A 23,091-nucleotide genomic window follows, 5' to 3' on the forward strand; every position below is an offset into this window, starting at 1 on the left:
ATAGTACATTTCAGTAGTATGTCACCAGATACAGAAGAACACTTTGGCCAACATCATTGCACTTGCTCCTCGAGGCAAGTTCATGGTTGGGGGACCCAGGACAGGTGCTGTTATCATCTCCATTTTGATTCAGGTGAGGAAATAGAGATCAAAGAGGTTAAGATGTAACTGAGGTCACTCCTCTGATGAGGGACAAAGTTTGCCCTAGAATCCAGTTTTTGACCCTTAGCCTAATTGCTCTTTTTAGAATAATGCCTGATTCTGCTAAATAAGAAGAGAGTGTACTTGTCTGTAGACACTGAGGTAAGCAGCTCATCCTCTCTGTTACTTCCCTAGACTAGATTGCTGGTACCTCTTCAGAGACTTCTCATGGGTACCTATCTATTCTAAATAACAAAAATGTCAGAATTTGGGAACTTAAGGGAAAACTCCATCAGTACAGAGCAAATTATCTAAGTGTGGTAATAGTACTCAGTTGTATTTATGATTTTTAAAAAGCATTAAAAGATCATTTTCTTATTTATATGGGCATTTTCTGGCTAAGATGGGAATACTGCTTAACACACTCTGGATGCTTAATAATTTATTAATATTAATTGCGTTGTTAATTATAGTAAATAGCAGATTGTAGGGAAATTATGCTATTAACCTTCTAGCTAGTGTGTTTGAGAGACATATCTTCTTCATTTTTCTGTAACAATTCCTCATGGGGGCTTTTTTAAAAAAAAAGCCTTGGTCAAGTAAAATATCACTCTCTATTTTAGTAGTACCTATATGAAATTACCAGATTGATTATTTAATAGTTGGTTCTGTAGTTTTGTTTGTTTTGTTTTATTTTGGGGACGGTGGTGGCAGATATTCACATAGTAATTAGCTAACATAGCTTGCCTTGTCTCCACCCCTTCAAGAAAAACTACCTGAATCAGCCCTTGTTTCACCCTGAGGTTATTCAATAAAGAAGGCTTCTAAAGACTCTCATTAGCAAGAAAGGAAGAAAATTGTTTTAATCATTAAATGGGATTGGTAAAACACTCCAGCAGATCATGTTGGTAGCTAAGATATTTAAGAGCTGGCATGTTCTGATAGATAAAACCATGATGTCAAAAACCTGAATTTTATTCCAAATACTGTTTTTTAAAAAATGAACCCTTGTAGCTTTGCAGAGTTCTTTAGCTTTGTAAATAATGCTATGGGGGCATTGATAGGAGAAAATCTCCAATGCTTGACTGGGCTGAGTTAATTCAGCACATAGCTGAGAGAGCCCTAAGATCCCAGTTACTTTCATGGATGAGATTGGAAGCCAAATCCAATTTTCAGGAGTAAAGCAAGAAAATTGGTTGTGTAGAGGGCAGGCTGTCAGCTGTAGTCTGCTGCTCCCAGAAACACCCTTGCCTTGGAACCTGGGAAGTCTCCTTTTAGAAATCCCTCTGCCCTATGAGGGAAGCTGGAGTTCTAGAAAGTGACTCTCCTTATGACAGTCTACAGCACAGTCTCCTCTGTCACAGAAAACTTTGGCCTATGAGGATTCCTATTAATTAATGATTGTAACCCCAAATATTCATGTTATCGTTGCATTGTGAATGCCTTACCAAATGGAAGCAGCCCAGCTTCTGAAGGTGGAAAGCTTAGGAGAACTGAGAGAATGGTGTGGCCAGTGGTTCAGGTCTGGACAAATCTGGATTGTTGTGTCTGTCCGTCTAAAATGGACTTGAAGTTCTTCTCCGCTCTGTGGGGTTTTCCTGAGCAGCTGTTTAGCAGCTGCTTTGCAGCGGATGAAATGATTCCCCTGTCTGTTTATTGCAGAGCAGAAAGGGCCCTGAGATAAAATGCCCTGAACAAACATCAGATATTGTATTTTTATTCACCATAATGAAGCACATGATTATTAGCCTAGCACTGTGGCTTCCCAGCTGAGAGCTGGTGTGCTTGGCAATACCTCCTTACAGCCAATCCCTCCTTACTTTGATCTCTAAAAAAGTGGGGGGCCTATAGGCCAGCAGCATGTTGCATCGCCCTAGAAAGATGACTGGCATGCCTGCTGTATGCCGAACCCTTGATTCTCCATCCTGCGGCCTCAGAATTTCAGCCAGCTCACTGCCAGATTTTATTTCCCTCTCTTTGTTATACATTCCAGGGGCTGGGGTAGGATAGGGAATAAACTTATAATATAGATTTTGGGTTTATATAGCACTTTTCTAAGTGGAGAGCAAAATGCCATGTGGACCTGATTTTCTATGGATTTGTCTTCAGCCTATACCTGCAAAGTAGAAAGCAGGTATTTATTACCACCTTTATTTTGACCAAGAAGAAAAAGGAGAAATTTGCCCAATCATGATAATATGTTGGATTTGTAAGTGTTTTATATATATGTATGTATTTTTTTGGCATCTGGCCAATAAAGGGACCCAAACCCTTGACCTTGGTGTTACCAGCACCATGCTCTAACCAAGCAAGCTAACCAGCCAGCACTTCTAAGTTATGTATTTCGAAGAGGTAATTCTGACACACGTTTGTAGGGCCAGGCACACCTATGGTAAATGAGTTGATCCTTACTGCACCCTACGAGGTGGGTATTGTCATCCCCATCTCACAAATAAGGAAAACGAGGAACAGATTTGTTAAATAACTTTCTAAGATCCCACAGCTAGATGAGTCCCAGCGGCAGGATCTGAACTGGGCAGTCTGTGCTCTTACTCAGCCTGCTCTTCTGTGTTCACGTGGGTGACTTCCTCGATCTGCAGGCCACTGCACAAGAGCACGGGTACTGCTAGCCTTGCTAAAGGGTTAGCAGTAATTAAACCCACTCTTATATGAATAAAATGAGGTACTAAGTAGTGAAAGGATTTGCCCAAATATTCATGGAGGCACGGTTGACAACCAGGCCTCCCACTCCTCAGTTTAGACCCAGCCTAGTCGAAGCATCTGCCCGTGAACCTCAAAGGCCAACCAACCTCAAAGGGTTTCTCAGATAAATAATCAGTAGATATGTACTGTTGTTGTTACTGCATTATTGACACATATGAAGGGCTTTGTGCTGTAAAAACAACAGCAATGCAACGTTACCAATAATGAGCGTGTTTCTGCTATTAATGTTAAGTTGAGGCCCCTTTGAGTCCTTAGTTCTTCAACTCTCAAAGCGTTACCTGGCCTTTTTTGTTACAGATCTAATACAATTTTATAACATTGCTGTGAGTTAATCTGTGAATAGACATTTTATTGAAAGCTCAGCTAAGGAAACCAGACAGACTATGGGTGCTAAGTAATGTCATAGTAACTAAAAGAGAGGGCACGGGTTTTTAGATGAGCAAGCATAGGCTTTGGAAAAGGACAGAAGGAATATGAAAGGGATGTGAAGTATTCAGGCCCTGCCTCTGCCTCTTCTTTTTTGCTGTGTGCCTTTGGAAAACTCCCTTTACCTCTCTGAGAAAGTGGGGAAATATAATCTCCAATTTCACTTCCAGAGTTGATGGTATGTTAGTCTGTAACCTGAGGGTTTTTATTCCTGCAGGGATAGTTCCTGAATCCTCTAAATCATGTTTTGATACTGTTTCTATAAGGCCCCTTGGAACAGATTCCCTTAGTGTCATAGACATAGTGGATCTCCAGAAGGTCAGTTCACGAGGGGTTCTTCTAATAAAACTATAAATAGAAATAGATCGATGAGAAATCTCTTGGATGAGTTATCCAGGCTTTTAATCTCATGATTCCACTTAAACTCTTTTGGCTGTTTATGCATCCCAAAATTAAATAGTCGGAAGCTCTGCTATATCAGAGATAATGAGCAAGACAGAAAACTCATGATATATTTGACCCCAAGCCCTCTTTGACTATAAACTTTGGGGCAAAGGGTGGTAACGTGTGCTTTCTACTAGGATTCATGTTTTGGCTTTAGTTGCAGTAAAATTATGAAAAGAAAATGAGTTAAGAGAAAAATAATTAAGAATTTTCTTTTCCTTTAAAAAAATTGATATCATCGCCAAAACATAGACCCACAGGGGCTGAAAGGGATTTCCAGGTAGTCATTTATTCTGTTCCTCTACTGTGACAAAATATCACAAACTATCCTAGTTTTCTTTGTTTGTACAAGTGTCTAGAAAAGCCTACCCAGCTTCATGTCATGGGCCTGATGTGTGCTGCTGAGGGTGGACCCTCAGTGACCCCTGTGTTTATTGTTCTGCCATTTCAGGCATGCAACGAGTTTACCACGCATGTGATGAATCTCCTGCGAGAGCAAAGCCGGACCAGGCCCATCTCCCCGAAGGAGATCGAGCGGATGGTCAGCATCATCCACCGCAAGTTCAGCTCCATCCAGATGCAGCTCAAGCAGAGCACGTGTGAGGCTGTCATGATCCTGCGCTCCCGGTTTCTGGATGCGCGGTGAGTCACTGCAGGGCTGTCCTGGCATCTCGGAGCATCACTGATCCAGGGTTGGAGTCCACGGGCTGGCCCTCTCTAAAGGCTCCAGTTGCACCCCATTAAATGCTGAGCCCAACAGTAGCCTGAGGACGGTTCTTAGGTCTGGTGAAGGAGAGCTGCAAGACTGGATAGGCCATTGGTTTTCCAGTGCCTGGAAAATATGTGGTTGGAGGGGATAATTTTTATACCTGAAGTTACCCACTCTGGTTGAGTAGCAAGGATGACTTAGCTATAGTCACCCTAGAAAAGGCAGGGCTTTTTGTTTTCATAGCCCTGGGTACTTCTCTTATGGGTGTTATCTCCTAACTTTGAGCCCAGAACCATGCTGTAGGGAAGCAATTTCTCCAAGAAAGTCAGTTGCATTTGTTTGAAAGTTGGGATCTGTTCCATACTATAGATAGGCAGAGAGTGCACTCAGTTCAGTTTAACAAATATTTGTAAGTAGAGATCACCATGTGCCACACTCTGGGCTGAGTTTTAGGAATATAAAGATGAATAAGACATGGTACTTTGGGCGTAAAGGAGCAAAGAGGTGATCTGATATAGGCACCACTTGTTTGATGTTTTCTATCTGGCATTGTTGCCTATGACCTTACTTGTGAGTTCGAAGCATTCAGTTGAAGAAACCATGGATAGGAAGGTTCTTTAAAAAAAAAAACAAGAACAGAGAACAGAGAATGGAGAACAAGTGATGAGTTCTTCGTTCCCCTACTCTCTAGACCAATGGATTTCTGTGAATGTCTTTGATTCCTTTTGCTTCTGTTATCCTGCCTATAAGATGGTGATAGTTATATCTTTCATCTACTCTAGAAGAATATTTTGATAATTGATCTAGCAAATACGTTTTCCAAGTGTAGGTATGCCTTGTGATATACAATTCATCTTAAATAAGTCATCTCCTATGAATTCAGATATCAACATTTATCATTTCAATATCTGAAAATAATTGTAATCTATGATCTTTATTATTAGATTTTATAATTAGAATTTATGATTTAATTATTAGATACATCAGGGTTAGTATACCATTTTCACAATCTATAGTTTTGCCCCTTTTCAATCAGACAGAAAGATTCACCGCTCCTCTAGAATTTTTTCACCACTGAAATCATGTATTATTCATCTCTCCCTCCTGCATTTTTCTCTCTCTTCACAATTGTGGTCATTTACAGTCCATGGATCTCTTTAAAACTCCCTGGCATCTTCTCCTGCACTCCCTTTTATTCAATGTGCTTTAGGTTGCATGGAATATGAAATGAAAATGCCAGCTAGCAAAATGTATATCTGGGCCAATAGAATTCTATAGAGTAAGTCAAGAGAAAGTGAAAATACAGATAGTTTTTCCTAGCTGGGCATAGGAGTGGAGCAGGAGTAGGCAAAATCTCCCTAAAGCCAGACCTTCTGAGCATCTCCCTAGCCCCGTGGCCTGCTGCCAGCCTGCCTTCTTTAACGCAGCCTGTTCCGCACGGCACAAAGTACAAGTGACTGGTGGCCTCTGTCTGGGTCCTTCCTCTGTGCTACAGCCGCCACCACTCTGCATGTGTTGCTTACATCTCCATGGTAACTCCCCTAGTTAAAATGCTGGAGTTGGTATTTATGTTGGCAGATACTGAAAAAAAGAAAAGTTGGGTCCAGACTGGGCTCTTTTCAAGAAAGAAATCAGAGAGAAGGGAGGAGCAGAATCATTGTCTCGTTGGATTTCTTCTCGCAGTAATTCTACTGTGCCCCGTTGAAGGTCAGACTCTAAAAGACACAAAGCTACTACACAGTTCCTTTCACTTCCACCAGCCTTTACTTGGAGTGTTCCAGTTGGCACCAGAAGGACAATCACTTTAAGACAAGGTCTCTTTCTTGCTTTGTTTGCAACCTTTGAATCATTGCCTCTGAGCCAAGATTCAAAACTAAAACAACTAACCTATTGTCATTGTTATTATCGTTTTATTTTGGGGTATATTTATTATCAGTGAAAGAACATAATCCTAAAGTCCAGCCCAAGGCTGACCAAATGGCTTTCCCAGCTCAAAAATAAACGTTTACCCAGACTTTCTGATTGGGGAATTTACATCATCATCTCCAGTGTCACTAACTATAATAGGTAGAGAAAGCTAAGCAAACCTTAGTAAGAAAGACATACTCAGTGCCGGTATTCACATGCCACTGTAAACCATGCATCTGATGGGCAGGCCCTCATCAAAAAAAGATTTCATGGAAGACAAAGAAACCACAAAGAGGACTCAAATTAGTAATGGGATTAGTCTTTGTAATCTAATAGGTATGTAGAATCGAATGTTACTACTTTGTTGTCCAACACTCCTTGTATTAGCTTTCTATTGCTATGTAGCAGATTACCACAAATTGAGCAGCTTAAAACAACACAAGTCTATTATCTCACAGTTTCTGTTGGTCAGGGGTCTGGGCACAGCTCAGCTGGATCCTCTGCTCTAATCTCAACAAAGCTGTAGTCAAGGTATCAGCTGAGGCCCTGATCTCATCTGAGGCTCAGGGTCCTCTTTCAAGCTCACTCTGGTTGTTGGCAGGAGTCAGTTCCTTGTAATTATGGATTGAGGGCCTCAATTCCCAGAGGCTGCCCTTCTCCACAGGCAGTTCACAGCCTGGCTGCTTGCTTTCTTCCTGAAGGCCAGGAGCAGAAACCCCATTTTAAGGCTTTACCTGAATCTCCCTTTCATTTATTCAAAGACAACTGATTAGTTACATAATCATAGGAGTGACATCCATCGTATTCACTATCCCATCCACTCCAGAGGAAGGTGTGTACACCAAGAGTCTGCAATCTTAGGATTCTACCTACCACACTCTTTAACTGAGCACTTGGCCCAGGTTTGTCCCACTCAAGTTATGGCCTTTCTCTGTTCCTTACATTGACATAACCGTGCCAGGAAAGTTTAACTTAAAAATGCCATTCATTCATTCATCCATTCATTCAACATGTATCATGTCATGCTGTGTACTAAGCATTGTGCTGTACAACTTGGTAAGTTTGTTGTCAGGACTATAAATAACATTTTTCTTAGTTAAAAGAGAGAGTAAGAGAACTTAAACACCATCTAAATGATTATCAAGCAATAATTTTAACTTTTTTCTGTAACATCTTGCTGGAGATAACAAAAATAACACAAACCGGTGATTAAAAGTACACCTCTGTACTTTGCCCTGATAGAGGGGATTACATAAAATGAATTACTAAGAGGAGGATGGTAAAGGAAGGAAGGGCGTCCATGAGGTCTAGTCAAACTGGCACTATATTTAGACTCGTAGATCTAGCTGAACTCCTACTATCAGCCAGATGCTGTATTAGCCACTGGAATAAAAAAGATGAAAAAAATACGTACAAATGTGGCTCCTACCTTTGCAGAGCTCATAACACTGTTACAACTAAATATAAAACTGCATCTACCAGGTTAAGTACATGCATCTACCAACTCCACCTGAAAGGGAGAGGATCCAGGGAAAAGACAGACAATACTGAAGATCAGAGTTGGATGTTTGCCACATTCAGGGAATAATATGAGCAAAGTAAAACAGCAGAATTCAACTTCTACAAGCATTACTTACTTGAGTGCTTACTAAATGTTAGGCTCAAGGGCTTCAAATATGGGTGAGACATGGCTCCTACCCTTGAGGAATTTGCTGTTTAGTTGGGGAGACATATGTAAACATGTGGCAAGTGCTGTGGGAGAGACACATACAGGGTGGTATGAAGAGGCACAGGAGCATGAAAGCCACCAGGGTCTTTGGGGAATGCAGAAGCATATGAGGTGGCCAGACGAAATTGTGCAGAGCATGTGTAGGACTCGGGGGAACGAGGCACTGGGAATAAGATAGATCCACTGAACACCTTAACTACCAATGAAGATTTTGTATTTGTCCTAGTAAGCAACAGAAATCCTCTGCGGTGTTTAAAGAGGGAATGTGGGAAATGACCCTATAAGCCCTAAAATTTCTTTGGATTGAAATTCTGGCCACAACCTTGATGACCTTCGTGAGCCTGGATAAGTGGCTTATTCTCCCCAAAACTTAGTTTTCTTAGCTGTAAAATGGTAATTCTGTAAACAAGAATAAATAAGATATAAAAAACTTAGTATAATGTCTGGCACATAGAATTCTCATCATAATTCTGCTCTAATAACAACAATAATAATTACTATATCATATATAATTATATACATCATTATTCAATTTTATAATTATTAGTGACATGATAGCTCTGTGGTTTAGAAAATTACTCTCTTGATTCTCCTGAAGATGAGCTGAATCGGAGAGGAGACTGTGCAGGGAACCATCGCTAAAGCCTGTGCTCCTCCAACCAGGACAACACATAATAAGTATGAAATACCTTCCACATTTCATGCAAATATGCAAAAGAAAATATTCTTACTTTAAGACCAATATTGGCATATTGTGGAGTAAACAGGAGGTTTTAAAGATATTTCATGCTTTTGATGATGCCCACGGAGCTGTGCTTTCTTTCCAGGAGGGCTGCCCGGGCACACTATTTCTGGAAAGCATTGGCCTCCAGTTGCACTGTGTAGTATATGGCTATTTGATTTTAAATTTAAATTAATTAAAATAATATTAAATTAAACAAAATAAAATTTTAAAAAATTAGCTCTCCAGTTATAACATTCACATTTCAACTGCTCAGTAGCCACATGTAGGTAATGGCTACTGTATTGGACAGCACAGATACAGAGCATTTTCCTCACTGCCGAAAGTGCTATTGGACAGCACTAGTCAGACAGTCATGTGATAGACAGTGGCTCATCTAAGCTCATTTCAAAAATAGCAGTCTCAAAAAGAAGGGAACAAAAGGGATAGACTTGAAAGTATAGAACTGGCAGGGCTTGTTTTAGGGCCAATCATCTGATGAAGGTAAGAGAGCAGGTGGAGTTGAGACTCACTTCCAGGTTTTAGTACATGGTAGGTTCTCAACTATTTGAATGAATAAGTGCATGAACAAATTAGGAAATACAATAGTCCGTGTCTATGGTGATGTCATTAAACAGTATGGGTAACAGAAAAGATGGAGCTGATTTGGGTGAAAGGTGATATTAGTTTTGGAAACACAGTTTGTTTGAAGGTGCACGGACTATGTAGTGGTAAATGGGACAATGACTCATAGGAAAGGTATCAAGACAGGAGGCAGCACATTTGGCAATGTATGTCTGTGATGCCCATGCTTCTCACTATCACGAGTCTTCTATAAAAAATTTCCCCCATGGACCCTGTAACTTGAAAGGTTTCTGTCCCTAACACACCATATATATCCAGCGATATTTAATCGACTTCCACACTTCTTGACTTAAAAGCCTCCATACCCAGCTATCAAAGCTTCTGATTGGCATGTAACCACAAATGTTAACTCACCAAGCTGATAACACTTCTACCCAAAGCAAAGAATCCGGGAGTCTTTGCTACCTCCAACAACCTTATTGTCAGAAATGTGTTATTTTTGTTAGATTTCTTGAAATTCTGAAAAATCCTGATCTTAGGGTTTCAACCCTAGATTGAGACAACTACAGAAAGAGGTGATAAGTGAGTCCATTAAAGTAGATGTGACCACCTAGGAAAGATTGCACATCACAACGAGAAGAGAGCCGGGAACAGCTGTCTGCACCATCCCCATACCAACAGCTCATTCCAGAGAGGCTTCCTTTGAGCTCAGTTGGAAGAGTCCCAAAAAATACATTGTAATGCTAATGCAAACAACTGAGTGAACAGAGGCTATCCCAATTAGGGGCGCCTTCGGGGTCTAGTTCCCCAGACCTTAAAACAACAGTCTTCCTCAGGCAAAGAAGAAGCCACAGTTTATCTAAAAACTAGCCCAGAGACCATGTTAGCCATTTGGCTATCTTCCTCTAATTCCCATCATGCAAGAGCTTTTAACACATGCCTACTTTTTAGTTGGGCTTTTTAATCCAATCTGTCCAATTTCTGATGCTGGGTGACCCAGAAACTCAGCATGATTTGGGAGGGTGGCTCGGGCTTGGCATAATCTGGACAGATGTGGTTAATACCTGTGGACAGATGGTGTTCATCCGGTAAAATCAGGCATTTTATTGTGTTAATTAATCCAAGTGGGACCCTGAAAATACAATATTAGCTGAGTTTCCCATCTAGCAGGGCCATCAGTGTTTTCTGTTGGCTATATTGGGAAATTCTGTATCCTGGCATAACCAAGGATGTTCTGGAAATCTTTTCCATAAGAAAAGCTTTTGATAAGAACAGGAAAGACAAAAGTGCTAACGGAGCTTATTTAAAGATGAAGGCCCCACATCTTCAAGGAGGGCCAAACACTATCTGCCATCGGCCTGGAGTCCCCTAAGCATCTCCCCCAACTCTCCGCAGGCCTTAGCTGTGAGGAAGCAATAAAGTAATTCTCACTTTAAATTAGTTCAATTAGCACATTTTTATTTTTAAAAAAGGCAGAAAAATGCTTTTATTCAAAAAATGGTTTTCTTCCTTTTGGCAACCTGTGTATGAGAAAGATTTCTATGAGCTTTTGTTTTACCATTTAGCAGCTGTTCTTGCTTAAGAAGTGCCACTTCTCTCCTTTTGAGCTAGGTCAAGCAGTCAGGGGGTTCATTTCAGTCAGTTCCGGGCCCTCTTCCTCAAGATGCCTTTTAAAAATGTTACATGCATTTGCATGAGGACAGAAGAGAAAGAAAATGATAACTTATTTTTAACGTATGGCTGTAGAATTTCCGTATAATTGCCAGGAGCCTATTTGTATAGAAGAAAGAGGCTGGGTTTTGTAGTCTGGCAGACCTGAATTAATATCTTGGTTCTATAGCATACCAGCTGAGTAACCTCTGGACTCAGTCCTATATCGGTACATAGGAATAACCATGTCTACCACACTGGTTGTGAAAAGTGGATAGCCAGAATCGATTGCTATGAGAGGTACAGCCCCCAGTGCCTGGAACCTGGTAGGAAGAAAAACTACCACCGTCTGCCACGCGTCAGGCCCAGTGCTGCATGCTTTCTGTGTGTGGCCCCGTCTCTCCCTCACCCTGGCTCTGTGAGGTTACTATGACTCCCTTCACTTTCAGTTGAAGAAACTGAGGCTGAGAGAGGCAACCAAAATCACCCAGCTGCTATTCAGTTGATCCAGGATTCAAAACCGAGATGGCCTGAATTTTGAAACTTCATGCTCCTCACCACTGTGCAAAAATATTTTACTGTTCTCTTCTGTGCCCAGACAGTGCACAATGAAGTATTGAACAACTGCCTTTGGTGATGGTTTGGGCATCCAACTCCTTTTTGCAAATCTCCTCTGAAATTCACCTTGGCTCAAAAATTTGTCTTCTACCAGAAGTAGATCCTGTTCTCTCTCATTTTATATTTATTTGATTTAAACTTTTCTGTTGTTGTTTGTTTCTCTTTATAAAAGGCGGAAGAGACGGAATTTCAACAAGCAAGCGACGGAAATCCTGAATGAATATTTCTATTCCCATCTCAGCAACCCTTACCCCAGTGAGGAAGCCAAAGAGGAGTTAGCCAAGAAGTGTGGCATCACAGTCTCCCAGGTAAGGAGCCCCTCGAAAAGCTCAGCCTGTAGCCTGGCTGTAGTGGAGCTGCAGGGCAGGGGCTTGGAGGTCTTGCTTTTTTGAACATTCATGTCCTGTAAGTTCCATGAGTTAAAGCCTTAAAATGGCAAGGTGTCTGTAAGAGCATTTCCAGGTAAGTACCTGGCAAAATTTGAGAGGGACCAGCAGAAGGAAGAGAAGGATAAGTAGGATACAGTGTTAAAACAAGGATAGGATTCTCACTGAGCTCTCCCTTGCTGCACATAGGTGAAGTTTTTTACATACACGTGGAAAGCCATCTGCATTTCTCATGCTGTTTTTCTCACTGTTAATCAATTCCTTAGACTATTTTTTGCCCAACCCAGAGCAATGAATAAAACTAGTCAATGAATAGAACTAGTTGTTATGTAGCCTTTTAAACAACAGTGACATAAATGTCTTCTCTCGAAGTGCTGACTCTGTAGCTGGTGGAGTGTAGGAATTTTAACATCTCATTATGATTACATTGGAACGATTGTGCAAAATAGCATGGAGTGTCTCCTGCCCCCAAACAGCAATAACCATCACAGGTGTCGGTTGACTTGGAAAGGTACATGATATAAAATTTTTATAGACCTGGAGTCTTCAACATTAACAAGAAGTAGAAAAGCAGGCAGTATTTATATGTACATACATTTTTTTTTTTTTTTTTTTTTTTGTCCTTTTTCGTGATCGGCACTCAGCCAGTGAGTGCACCGGCCAGTCCTATATAGGATCCGAACCCGCGGCGGGAGCGTCGCAGCGCTCCCAGCGCCGCACTCTACCAAGTGCGCCACGGGCTCGGCCCTATATGTACATACATTTTGTCCACTCAAAGGATCCCTCCAAACTTCTTATTCAGTCTGAACCTCAAATACCACCACTGGTCTCCAGCTGACACCAGTAGTGATAGTTCGGAAGTATGTCACAGAAAGTGTTCCTCAGAATTGTGCCACGTGCAAGAGCACTCAATCTACTGATATTTTCATTAAAGCAGGGATGGTGAGGATGTATTGGAGAAGTCTACTCTAGTGAGAAACTCCACATAACATTTTTCAAGTGAAATGCTGTTTTGTATAAACTGAGCATCTGTACTTGCTTGAATTGAATCCTGGCTTCTGGGCCTCTCCACAGGGTGCTGATTCTATCAACCTGTGTTTAGCTAAGCAGAATAAGGTCCTGTCAGAATATAGAACCTTACAAAAGTTATTTACAATAAAGGGATTGCCAGGGCCTCCCCAACAAGCTAAGGGTGATTTTGCAGCTGCAAATGTCCTTGGAAACATCCTTTCAGATAAGGCAGAATGAATTGACTCATTTTTAACCCAGATCTTCCGTAAGTGCTTTGACTCAGCTGAAGGTCATTTCCAGTCTTGACAACTCTGGGAAAGCAGAACATCAGTGGTCAAATCTAGTAGCCTGGTTTTCTCAAGGGCTGTAACTATCCTTGTCCAAATCTAGACTTCTTTTTCTCAAAAAAGGAGAACTAATGCTTTTTTTTATATTTGCTGCATGTCTGAAGAATGGTTCCACATCACTAACTCACAAATCATTGGATTTCAGTCATGGAATCCTCTGCTTCTAAAGGAGAATTAAATCACTCTATTGTCTGAATTCCAAACCTGGCATTCAGAATTTCAAATCCCTCTAAAGGTAAACAAACCCTTCTGGAACTAACTGTATTATGTATAGGTAAGAGGTAGAATCCTGGCCTGATCCAGAAAACTTCACTTCCTTCATTATGGAAACTCAAGGTGCAAATAGTTTGTCCATTAAGATGATTATTTACATTCTGTGTCACCTCTCCCTTTAGTCCACTCAACCCAATGACATGCCAGTCTTCCATCCCCATCACATCACTCCCTCCCAACAGCAACTAAATTGTTCCACCACTGCTAGTCCAGTTCCAAAAGGAGGCACTGTGATGTGATATCATTAGGCTAGAAGCATGTTTTTGACAAGAGGCAACTGTGTGATTTTAGGGAATTCATTCTTTCTCTTTGGGTCTTAGTTGCCCCATCTACCATTCATGGTTTGTTGGACCACATGATTTATTAAATCTCTCCACTAGTTCTCAAATCCAGGGGGTGCCTTTGGGGCTTTATCTTTCTTATCTTTTTGTTGTTGTTGATAATCATGCCTCCTTGAATTCTTCTACCTTGGCTTCCCTGGTACTATTCTCTCTGTTTCTCTCCCTCCTCTTGGGCCTACTCAATGTTCTTAGAGAGTTTTTACCTACTCTACAACTACTGTCTCTACTACCCTAAAACTATTTTTTTTCTTTAGCCCTGGTCTCTTCATGCCCTAGCCAACGGTTTTTAACCATTTGTTCCAACGTCACAGATTCTTTTGAAATGTACTAAAAGCCATTGATTCCTCCCATGACCCCAAACAAAAATACATTCATATAGCAATATCCATCTATTGACCATCTTCTCCTTAGACACCTAAAGATCCCTTCTATATTAGTGCTACTCTTAAGTGTGATCCTCAGAAGGCAGCCTCAGCATCACCTGTGAGCTTGTTAGAAATGCAGATTCTTGAGTCTCCTCCTAGTCCTGAGTCAGAATCTTTGAGGGTGGGGCCTAGGAATCTGTTTTAACAAGCTCTGCATGAGCACAACTTTGAGAAGCGCTGTTCTGCACACTTTTTCTGAGCAATCTGTTTTATGTTCACAGCTACAGGTACACACCATTTGAATGTCCAGGTGGGACGTCTTTCCGGGAACACCAATCTCATATATCTTAGTTCCCACCGGACTTCTCCATGGCTCTGCCCATAGTCTCTTCAAGCTTAACATGTGCAAAATGTGAATCTAACTCTTCCTACAAAATCTATTATTCTTTCTGTATTACCTGTCTTATACTGTATCTGTCATCTGTACTCCCCTAGGGCCTAACACATTTTAGGCCCTTTGTTCACAACTGTTGAAACATTAGTTAATTAATGAAAACACTGATTCTGTGCATTGCCCCAGAGCACATGACATTGCCAAGTGGCAGTGTAGGAAATACCTGAACTGACCTAACGTCTTCCCCGCCAGCTCTGTCCCTCTCATGTAGAAGGGTATCATTCCCATGACATGTCCCCTCTCCTCCACCTTCCTTCTTTTGTTCACATATAGCTGATTGAACTGGACCTCAAACATTTCCTTTCTTCCTCAGAAGTCTTCCTAACCTACTTTCATCTTTTCCCTTTTTTCTTCCAGCTCACACAGTTACCTCAGAAAAGCCTTTTTTTCTCTCTCCCTATTCCACTTATAAATCAAAAAGCAACCATAATTATGATTGATTCATATGAATAGTGAAAATTACATCAAGAAAAACATGAATTTCAAAGGGAAATTAGATGTGCAGTGGTCCTGAAATGTACCCGGAAGTTCCCTACCACCTTCAGTTTAGCTCTATTTTCTGTAGGCACCAGCATTCACAAGAAATAGAGTATTTTTTTCTTGAATATTTCTTCTCTCTTGTTTACTAATATTGCAATGGTACAGTTTGATTTTGATAACAAAGACTTAGCATTTCTGCTGTAGTAAAGCTATGTAGGCTTTTGAGGACTAGCCTTATAAGATGTTTTAACTTTTCTAGTGAATTCAAAAAAATAAGGGTAGTTGTGCAAGAATTTTCTTTATTTGCCATTGTTGAGAGGTAAATATAAATTATATGTAAGCTTTGGTATGTTTGTGATCAACTCCTCTTTCCCTCACCAAATTCATAGTTTGTTTTGCAGTTATATAAAACCCACAACATTTTAGTTCAAAATTACATCTGGAATATGGAGTATAGAACTTTCCTCCCCAAGACAGGAATTATGGAGGTAAAACTTGAATTTAACTGTCTCCACTTGTGCCTGGCAGAGGTCTTGGTGTAAAGGGAGCAGAGGTACCAAATCAGGCCAGGACAGCTGCTGTGAGCCACATGAAGGAAATAAATTAACAAATGAAAGTAAATTAGGTTTATTGTGTTTATTGGCTTTAACACTTAAAGCCTGGAATTCAAAGGAATAATCAGTCCCGTGCTTCAGTTTTTCCCTTATGTAGATAACACCAAGCTTTGCAAAAAATACTCAGTGAAATCTGTTGGACTGAATTATATTGATCCTGGGGTCTGTAGTACAATGCAGCTAAGAATCTAAGTCCATATTAAAGTTATTTAACTTTAAATATTGGAAATAATCACGTGCAAGTGCCCATATGTTGACATAGATTTTACATGGATGTTAAAGGTCTGTGTGTTCTGATTGTGCAAAGTCAGCTTCAGCATTGATAAGATTCAGGCATTTCTCCTGAAATGTTGTGTTTATTTTAGTGTCATACCTTAAGAGGTAAGCAAATTTAAAATGCTTGCTCTAAATTAAAAGGGTCTTAGCTTAAATGAGCAGCTCCTCTATAGTAAAAATTTTTTCACAGTGATTTTGTTAAATTTTAGTTATATTAAGCCAGAGAATCTCATTTTATGTAGTTGCTCCTCTCAAAGCTCTTCAGATCTTTTCACTGTTGCTGCAAAATCACAAGTAGGATAAGACCGATTAGCCTACTGCTTAATTCCTCTCATACATCTTTTTCTTCTGCAGTGTTTCTGGAGGATGAAATGTTAAATTTATTGTCTTCTCTTAAACTGCTCTAGGTATCAAACTGGTTTGGAAATAAGCGAATCCGGTACAAGAAGAACATAGGTAAATTTCAAGAGGAAGCCAATATTTATGCTGCCAAAACGGCTGTCACTGCTACCAATGTGTCAGCCCATGGAAGCCAAGCTAACTCACCCTCAACTCCCAACTCAGCTGGTTAGTTTTTTCTTTCATTTGGGGGGATTGTTCTTCATTTTTATCCTTGCTTTTCCTACATCGGAGTTTTCTTTTAATTCATTAGGTTTTTGATTAGTTGATTTATGTATTCGATTATCTTTTTTTGTTGTTGATGCCACTTTGGATTTTTTCTTTCTTTTCCAAAGAGCATTGTATTATGTACTCTTTACAAGATGGGGCTGTCTGGAGGTTTGCATTCATGTGTCTATTTAAGGTGAGACAGAAGTAAATTCATTGGTTTTGATGAGACATCTAAATTCTTCTTTCAGAGACTTTAATAAATAAGTTAATTCTTAGAGATAGTCCCTGGGGGTTCTATCATGTGGTCTGTTTTATATAAAGTTTTTATCTTTGTCTATTTTGCTGTTTCTACCACAAAATGTCTGGGTCACCTAAATAACATGCATTGTATGCAAGAATATTCACTCTTCTAGCAAATATCTCATTAGAAAGTTCTGGTCTGCAAAGCCAGGCTATGATTATTTCTACATATTGTTTATAGTTGTTCTTTATTTTATTTTGTTGGTTTTCTATATGTAAACTACAAAAAAATTGCCATTAATTTAAATTATCCAGATTCTAGTCTTTATGTTATAATATTAGTAATGTGCTATGTTCTAGGTTTTATTTCAGTGCATATGCACTGTATCATTGATTTCAGAGTTTAGGCTAGCATAATGTAATTTGGGGTATATCTTGTGCCATCAGTCATCAGTTCTGAATTTCTACATGTGAAAAACATATTCAATAATGCATAAAATATGACTTTACTGTTCATATGCTATGGAAAGCATGTTGGTATTTTTTAGAAGGGAAAACCATAAATATTTCCTTATTAACTAAGTTTCGCATTAGATTACGGTATTTCCCCATAGTGAACATGATGCATTGATTTTGGCTGTAGGTACACATCTAAGAAAATTGATGACTCCAAATTTAAAGGGTCACAAATTTAAATATGTTTGATCATGATGTGGTTAAAAATCTAATGTCTAACGATTCCTAGAGTATGTGGCATCTTTGACCCCAAAGCTTGTTTATCCAGTAAAATAAGTTCTCTTTCTACCTTATGGTGGCTTGTTATTGGAGAGATGTAGTGCTTTACACACTAACGTCTTCTGTGGGTTTCTAGATGTGCTAATTTGTTATCATAAGGTCCTCCAAGTCACTGGGCTGTACCATCATAACCTTCTTTTGTTTAAATGGAATTATGCATGAAGAGTGGCCTGGGCTTTGTAAACGTGGATATGGTAAGACAATGTAGAATTATTTACAATTTTATTCTTCCCAGCACGGCAGTTTGGGTTACTATGAGGAGCATATTTACTTTTTGAGCTTTTTTTGTTTTCTTCTTTCCCCATCGTGGACTAACTGGTTCAATAACCAGAGAGTTTCTTCCTCCCCATCTGGGCAATTATTAAGCATTTCAGACCCAACACCACAAGCTGAATTGCACTGCTAGGCAGATATTTTCACTTGTCTCTTTGGAAGAAGTACAATTCTGTCAACATTAGCAAAAATGCACTCAACACTCCTGCAAAGGTTATCATAATGCAAAACAGATATCAAAATGACTTTTTCCTGTCCCTGATATATCTGCATCACAGATGGCTTAGCATGATTTATGACTAGTCCTTAGAAGGGCCTTGTGGATTCCCTTCGTTACTAAATCCGTAACTATTTATTCTTTCCTAAAGCCCTTAAAAAGAAAATGGTAAGCATTTTAACCCCCTATTCTGTATTTAAAAATTATGTTGGCTCTTATGGAATGTCAGTCTATGAATACAGTTTTGTATGGAATTTTTCTGGTGGCTTAAACTTCTTGTGACTATTCTGAGCACAAAGTAAATTATTATGGAAAATTTGAGCTAAGCTTTCTAGTCGTGCCTAAGTTCTTGGAAATAATATGCAGAAAAGCTCTTTTGTAGTGCTTTTTCTTAAGTAGAGACAAAAAAAAAACTACTATTATATGTGTGCAATGGCATGGAATTTTAAAAGATAAATGTCTTAGAAAAAGTTACAGACGGGCTTTTCTGTATTTTTTTTTCTGCCCTTAACACAGCTCAAATCATTCATTACACAGACAAAGTGAGAAGTTTAAAATTTCAAACTTTTCACCCAGGGTGTTTATTATGTTGTGTAATGATTCTTCAATACTTTCAGAGGATAAATGAAAATTGAAATAGCAAGTCTTAAATAAGAGGTTAATATGTGAAAAAATATTTTGGCACAGTTTGAAGTCTGGAGTTTTGGAAACTAGGAACTTTTATATCCTCCATATTGAAGCAGGAGTTTTTTTCCAGAAGCTTTACTAAATGTAAATACTCATTTCTACTGCATGGAAGATATTTTGCAAGTACATCCTCTTTCCTCTAGAGGCTTCTGTGTAGAGAGCAGCACTTCAGTAACTTTACTTAGGCTGTTTCTAAATGTTTCTATTTGTTGATATATGCCTTGTCTCCTATTTCCTTAAGCATAATTCATAAAAATCACTTAAGACTAGAACCTGTGGGGGATTAGCCAACATTTAGAGACATTTAATGTATTACATACTTTATACCAGCAGTGTTGGGCAAAGTGGATAGAGCAAAGAGGAAGAAAGGGAGGAAAGAGAAAAAAATAAGTGTTGAATAAAGAAAGCCAAAATGACAACTAATTGAAGCAATAGTTATAACCCTGGGTCTATAATTCTCTGAAGTGACCTAGAGTAGCGCATTCTCAATTGCCTATTTTCAATGGGATTATAAAAGCAAAAATTAAGACCTCAGAAAATGGGGCCCTTTCTGGAAGCCCTAGACTCTCTTCTGGAGGACATTTTAACATCCACCAATGAAGAAATTGGCTTGTGTGTTGCAGATGTTTGCTGTGACATAGCATAAACATTGATATTTTATCAGGTTCTGTGATTAGCTAAGTAGTCACAGGTTTATTGAGGCTCAGAACTCCCAGATTTGAATTCTTTTGCTTAGCTGCGCGCGCGCGTGTGTGTGTGTGTAGGATAATAGCAAATTCAGCCATGAAAGTTCTTCCTCTGGCACTATTTTAGTCAATGGCAAGCCCTTGTACATAATCTTATGACACCCCTTATAGGAGATTTGATGTTACTCAGAATTGGTGGAAAGTTATCATATTAAAACCCTAAACCCTAGTTTTCTAAGAAAAGTTTCTATGTAGTACACACAGAGAGGAAGTAACGCATCTAGTGAACTTGACTCACGCTTTAGTAAATCCAGAAGAACCCTTATAATTTTGTTTTTTAAAACCAAGTGAAAAAATTTATCCCATTGCTGTTTTCTCTCATGTCCTTTCTTCCTATGTTTCCCCCCTTTATTTTTAAGTGGAAAATGAAAAAAATTCCTCCTGGAATTGGAAGCCTAGAACCTTGGCATACATGCCTGTAGAAGGGTTTTCACTTGGAACCAGACCCTTCACTCTTTTACTTTACCCTAGTAGGAAGTAACAATGAATTTTAGAATTTGTAAGGGGAAATGGAGAAGCAAGCATGAGACATGATCTACTAAAGAGGGTCTATCCTTTGAGCCTCCAAATGGTATGGGAATCCAATCTAATCAGGCTGGCCATGTAGTCTCTTTGAAGCCTTGATTTCTAAACTACAGAAAATGGGGCAATACTTGTCATGCATCTACTCCATAAAAATGTGGTGAGAAATAATGAGCTAATACTTTTAAACACTTTGAGTCTGGTAAAAGAAAAAAGTGAATCCATTCTTGTTCTGGATCATTGGTTCTCCACTAGGGCAAATTTGCACTCTGGGGAACATTCGGTAATGTCTGACATTTTTGGTTGTCACAATTTTGGGGAGAGGATGCTACAGGCATGTGATGGATTGAGGCCAGGGATGTGGCTAACCATTCTACAATGCATAAGGTATTCCTCCACAACAAAGAATTATCCTGCCCAAAATGTCAATAGTGCCAATGTTGAGAAGTCTTGCTCTAGGTTTAGGTTTTATCATTATTATTGTATCTTTGGGGTTATGAAGTTAATTGGGCTTTTTGTTTGGTTTGGTTTTTGCTTTCTTTGGTTTTTATCCTGAACAAATTTAAGTTTTCTGAAGATTCTTTGGAGTAGAAATGCAATCTTTGGGAAATTGTCTGATGAAAATAGATGTTAACACATTTCCACATCATCACGTTTGCCAGGCAAATACGTTAGAATCACAGGCAATCCATTTCTTCTCTGTCTAGTTGAGTGCAGATTTAGCTGTGTACATGCCACAAATGTCTGGGTGGCAGTTTATTAGTCACTTGCTTTCTCTCCCAAGCCAAAATCAGAACCTTTTAACTGACAAGCATATCTTAAAATGTGCTTCTAGTAATTGCTGATTGCTTCACAATAACCTGCAGGTAAGGTTCCTGAATGACCTTCTCAGCAAGCCAGGTAATTCTGTTTGAGCTCTTCGAGAATTCCACAGCACCTCCAAGAGAGTCCATTTACTATTAGTCTATGAATTATGTACCTCTCAAGAGGTTATTCATTCCATAACAAGTTCTTTCCATGTCCAGTGCTGAATGAGGAATATGTCCTAGCCTCATTGCTTAGATTTTTGTATGGGTTTCTGTCTGCTTCGTTGTGATGTTAGTGGCACTTTTCTCTTCTCCCAGCACAATCACTGCCTTTGGATACTTATCAGAGAGTCAGAAGCCATGGTACTTGTACATGGGTGTACAGCGACAATAAAGTGCTGAAACAGCACAGCTCAGAGCACAAGGGACTATTTCTGCAATTACTGCTCTGATACAAATGCATTTGTACATGAAGTACATTTATATGCGCATATTTATCTCTGTGTACATTAGGCAGCAAGACATATTTACAATTTATCTATGCACATATATTTTTTAAATCATCTGTGTCAATTGCAGTGTATATCTTGTAAATAGCACATTCCATGCCTTCATGGTTCCATGGATGCCATGTTACTTGGCATCAATGTAGCCCTTTGGGGATTTCTCCCATTTCTTAGTTTGTGTGCTAATTTCCAACAAACCATCAGCCAAGCATATAGCGTGTGTGTCTGTTACATGGTATTTGATTGAGAGAGAAATAAAATACCTGGGCTTCAAACTGAACACTCTTGAGAGGAAAAAAAATAACTCTGATGACATATAAACAATTATAATTTGGGTTCTTGGAACTGACGATTCTTGGTTCTGATTACATCTAAATATGAGCGTGTATTGTAACACATATTACAAAATGGCTTTTGTTATTTATTTTATATCTCTGTGATTACAAAAAAGATTTAAGAGGGATATAACTAGTATATAGAGGACTGGGTATTATGAATCTTAATGTGAGAATGTGATCTTTCTCCACACTGCTTCATCCACATGGTGAAGAGGACAGTTTCAAAGACATGAACCACATTAATGGAAGAAAGTTATGGGCCAAAGTCTTTGTTCTACTGACTGGGTGTAAGCCATACCTGGTCAGATTTTAGGCCTGTTTTGCTAAGACACAACATTTCTAACTCCTTTCAGATAAGCTAAACAGAGAAGTGTGTGCCAGATGAGACAGGACATGTTACAGAGTTAAGGAGGCATTACAGTGCTTTGGTTGATGCTGAGTCATTCCCCACACCCCAAAGAAAGCATTTCCTTCTTCCAGGGAAAGAAGAAATGAGAAGGGAGTAGGTGGAGGATAAGTTTCTATAGTTAGCTGGATCCTTTCATGTGGATGAACGTCCTACAAAACAAAGAAAAATAGAGATATTTCTGAACTTGGGTTGTCCTCAAGTTTACAAATTGTCTGGTTCCTCTAAATGGCTCATTGCCTCTGAAGTGTGAAGATACTATGAATAGTTAAGCATAGAGCATAGTAGCAGGTTTAGCATTCATCACTTAATTGGTCCTTCTATGGACCTGCAGCTCTTCATATGGGGCAGGAAAGCTCTCTAGGACAGCTCAAATCCCTGTCTTGGGGCAAAAAGAAAGAAAGCATCAGAGCTGAGGCATGAATCATTGTTGGGCGATTCCACACTGATGATGGCTGTCTCAGAATACGAGGGCAAGAGTGAAGTTTGAGCAACATAGGGTTGGAAATAATAGAGTGCGGCTGACCTGGGTCCCTACGGTCTCTCCTTTTCCAGGCTAACGTTGTGTTTTAACCAAACCTTGCACGTTGAGCTTTCTTTCCTAATGCGCTGAGCTGCACGATGACTTCAGAATATTATTAAGCTTTTGCAAGCTCCTGTGTTAAAGTCGAGGGTGAGCTAGGTTTACCACAGTGGGACCAGTGGGACCTGGGTGATACCAGGATGGACCTGAAGGCTAACTCT

At 39.6% G+C, this 23,091-nt stretch overlaps 1 protein-coding gene across 3 annotated transcripts in view; it reads left to right on the top strand.

The window, feature by feature from the left end:
- The window catches only part of PBX1 (PBX homeobox 1), a 272,555-nt gene that overhangs the window by 219,574 nt on the left and 29,890 nt on the right, over positions 1-23,091 (top strand). For 2 of the 3 annotated variants that reach the window (XM_063105494.1, XM_063105496.1), the window contains 3 exons: positions 4,187-4,377; positions 11,828-11,963; positions 16,610-16,769. In XM_063105494.1, the coding sequence (XP_062961564.1) occupies positions 4,187-4,377; positions 11,828-11,963; positions 16,610-16,769 (487 nt within the window). The remainder of the gene's footprint in view (positions 1-4,186; positions 4,378-11,827; positions 11,964-16,609; positions 16,770-23,091) is intronic. The other variant, XM_063105495.1, reaches the window with a different exon arrangement.

This window comes from Cynocephalus volans, chromosome 8 (assembly GCF_027409185.1).
Source record: "Cynocephalus volans isolate mCynVol1 chromosome 8, mCynVol1.pri, whole genome shotgun sequence".
NCBI lineage: Eukaryota > Metazoa > Chordata > Mammalia > Dermoptera > Cynocephalidae > Cynocephalus > Cynocephalus volans.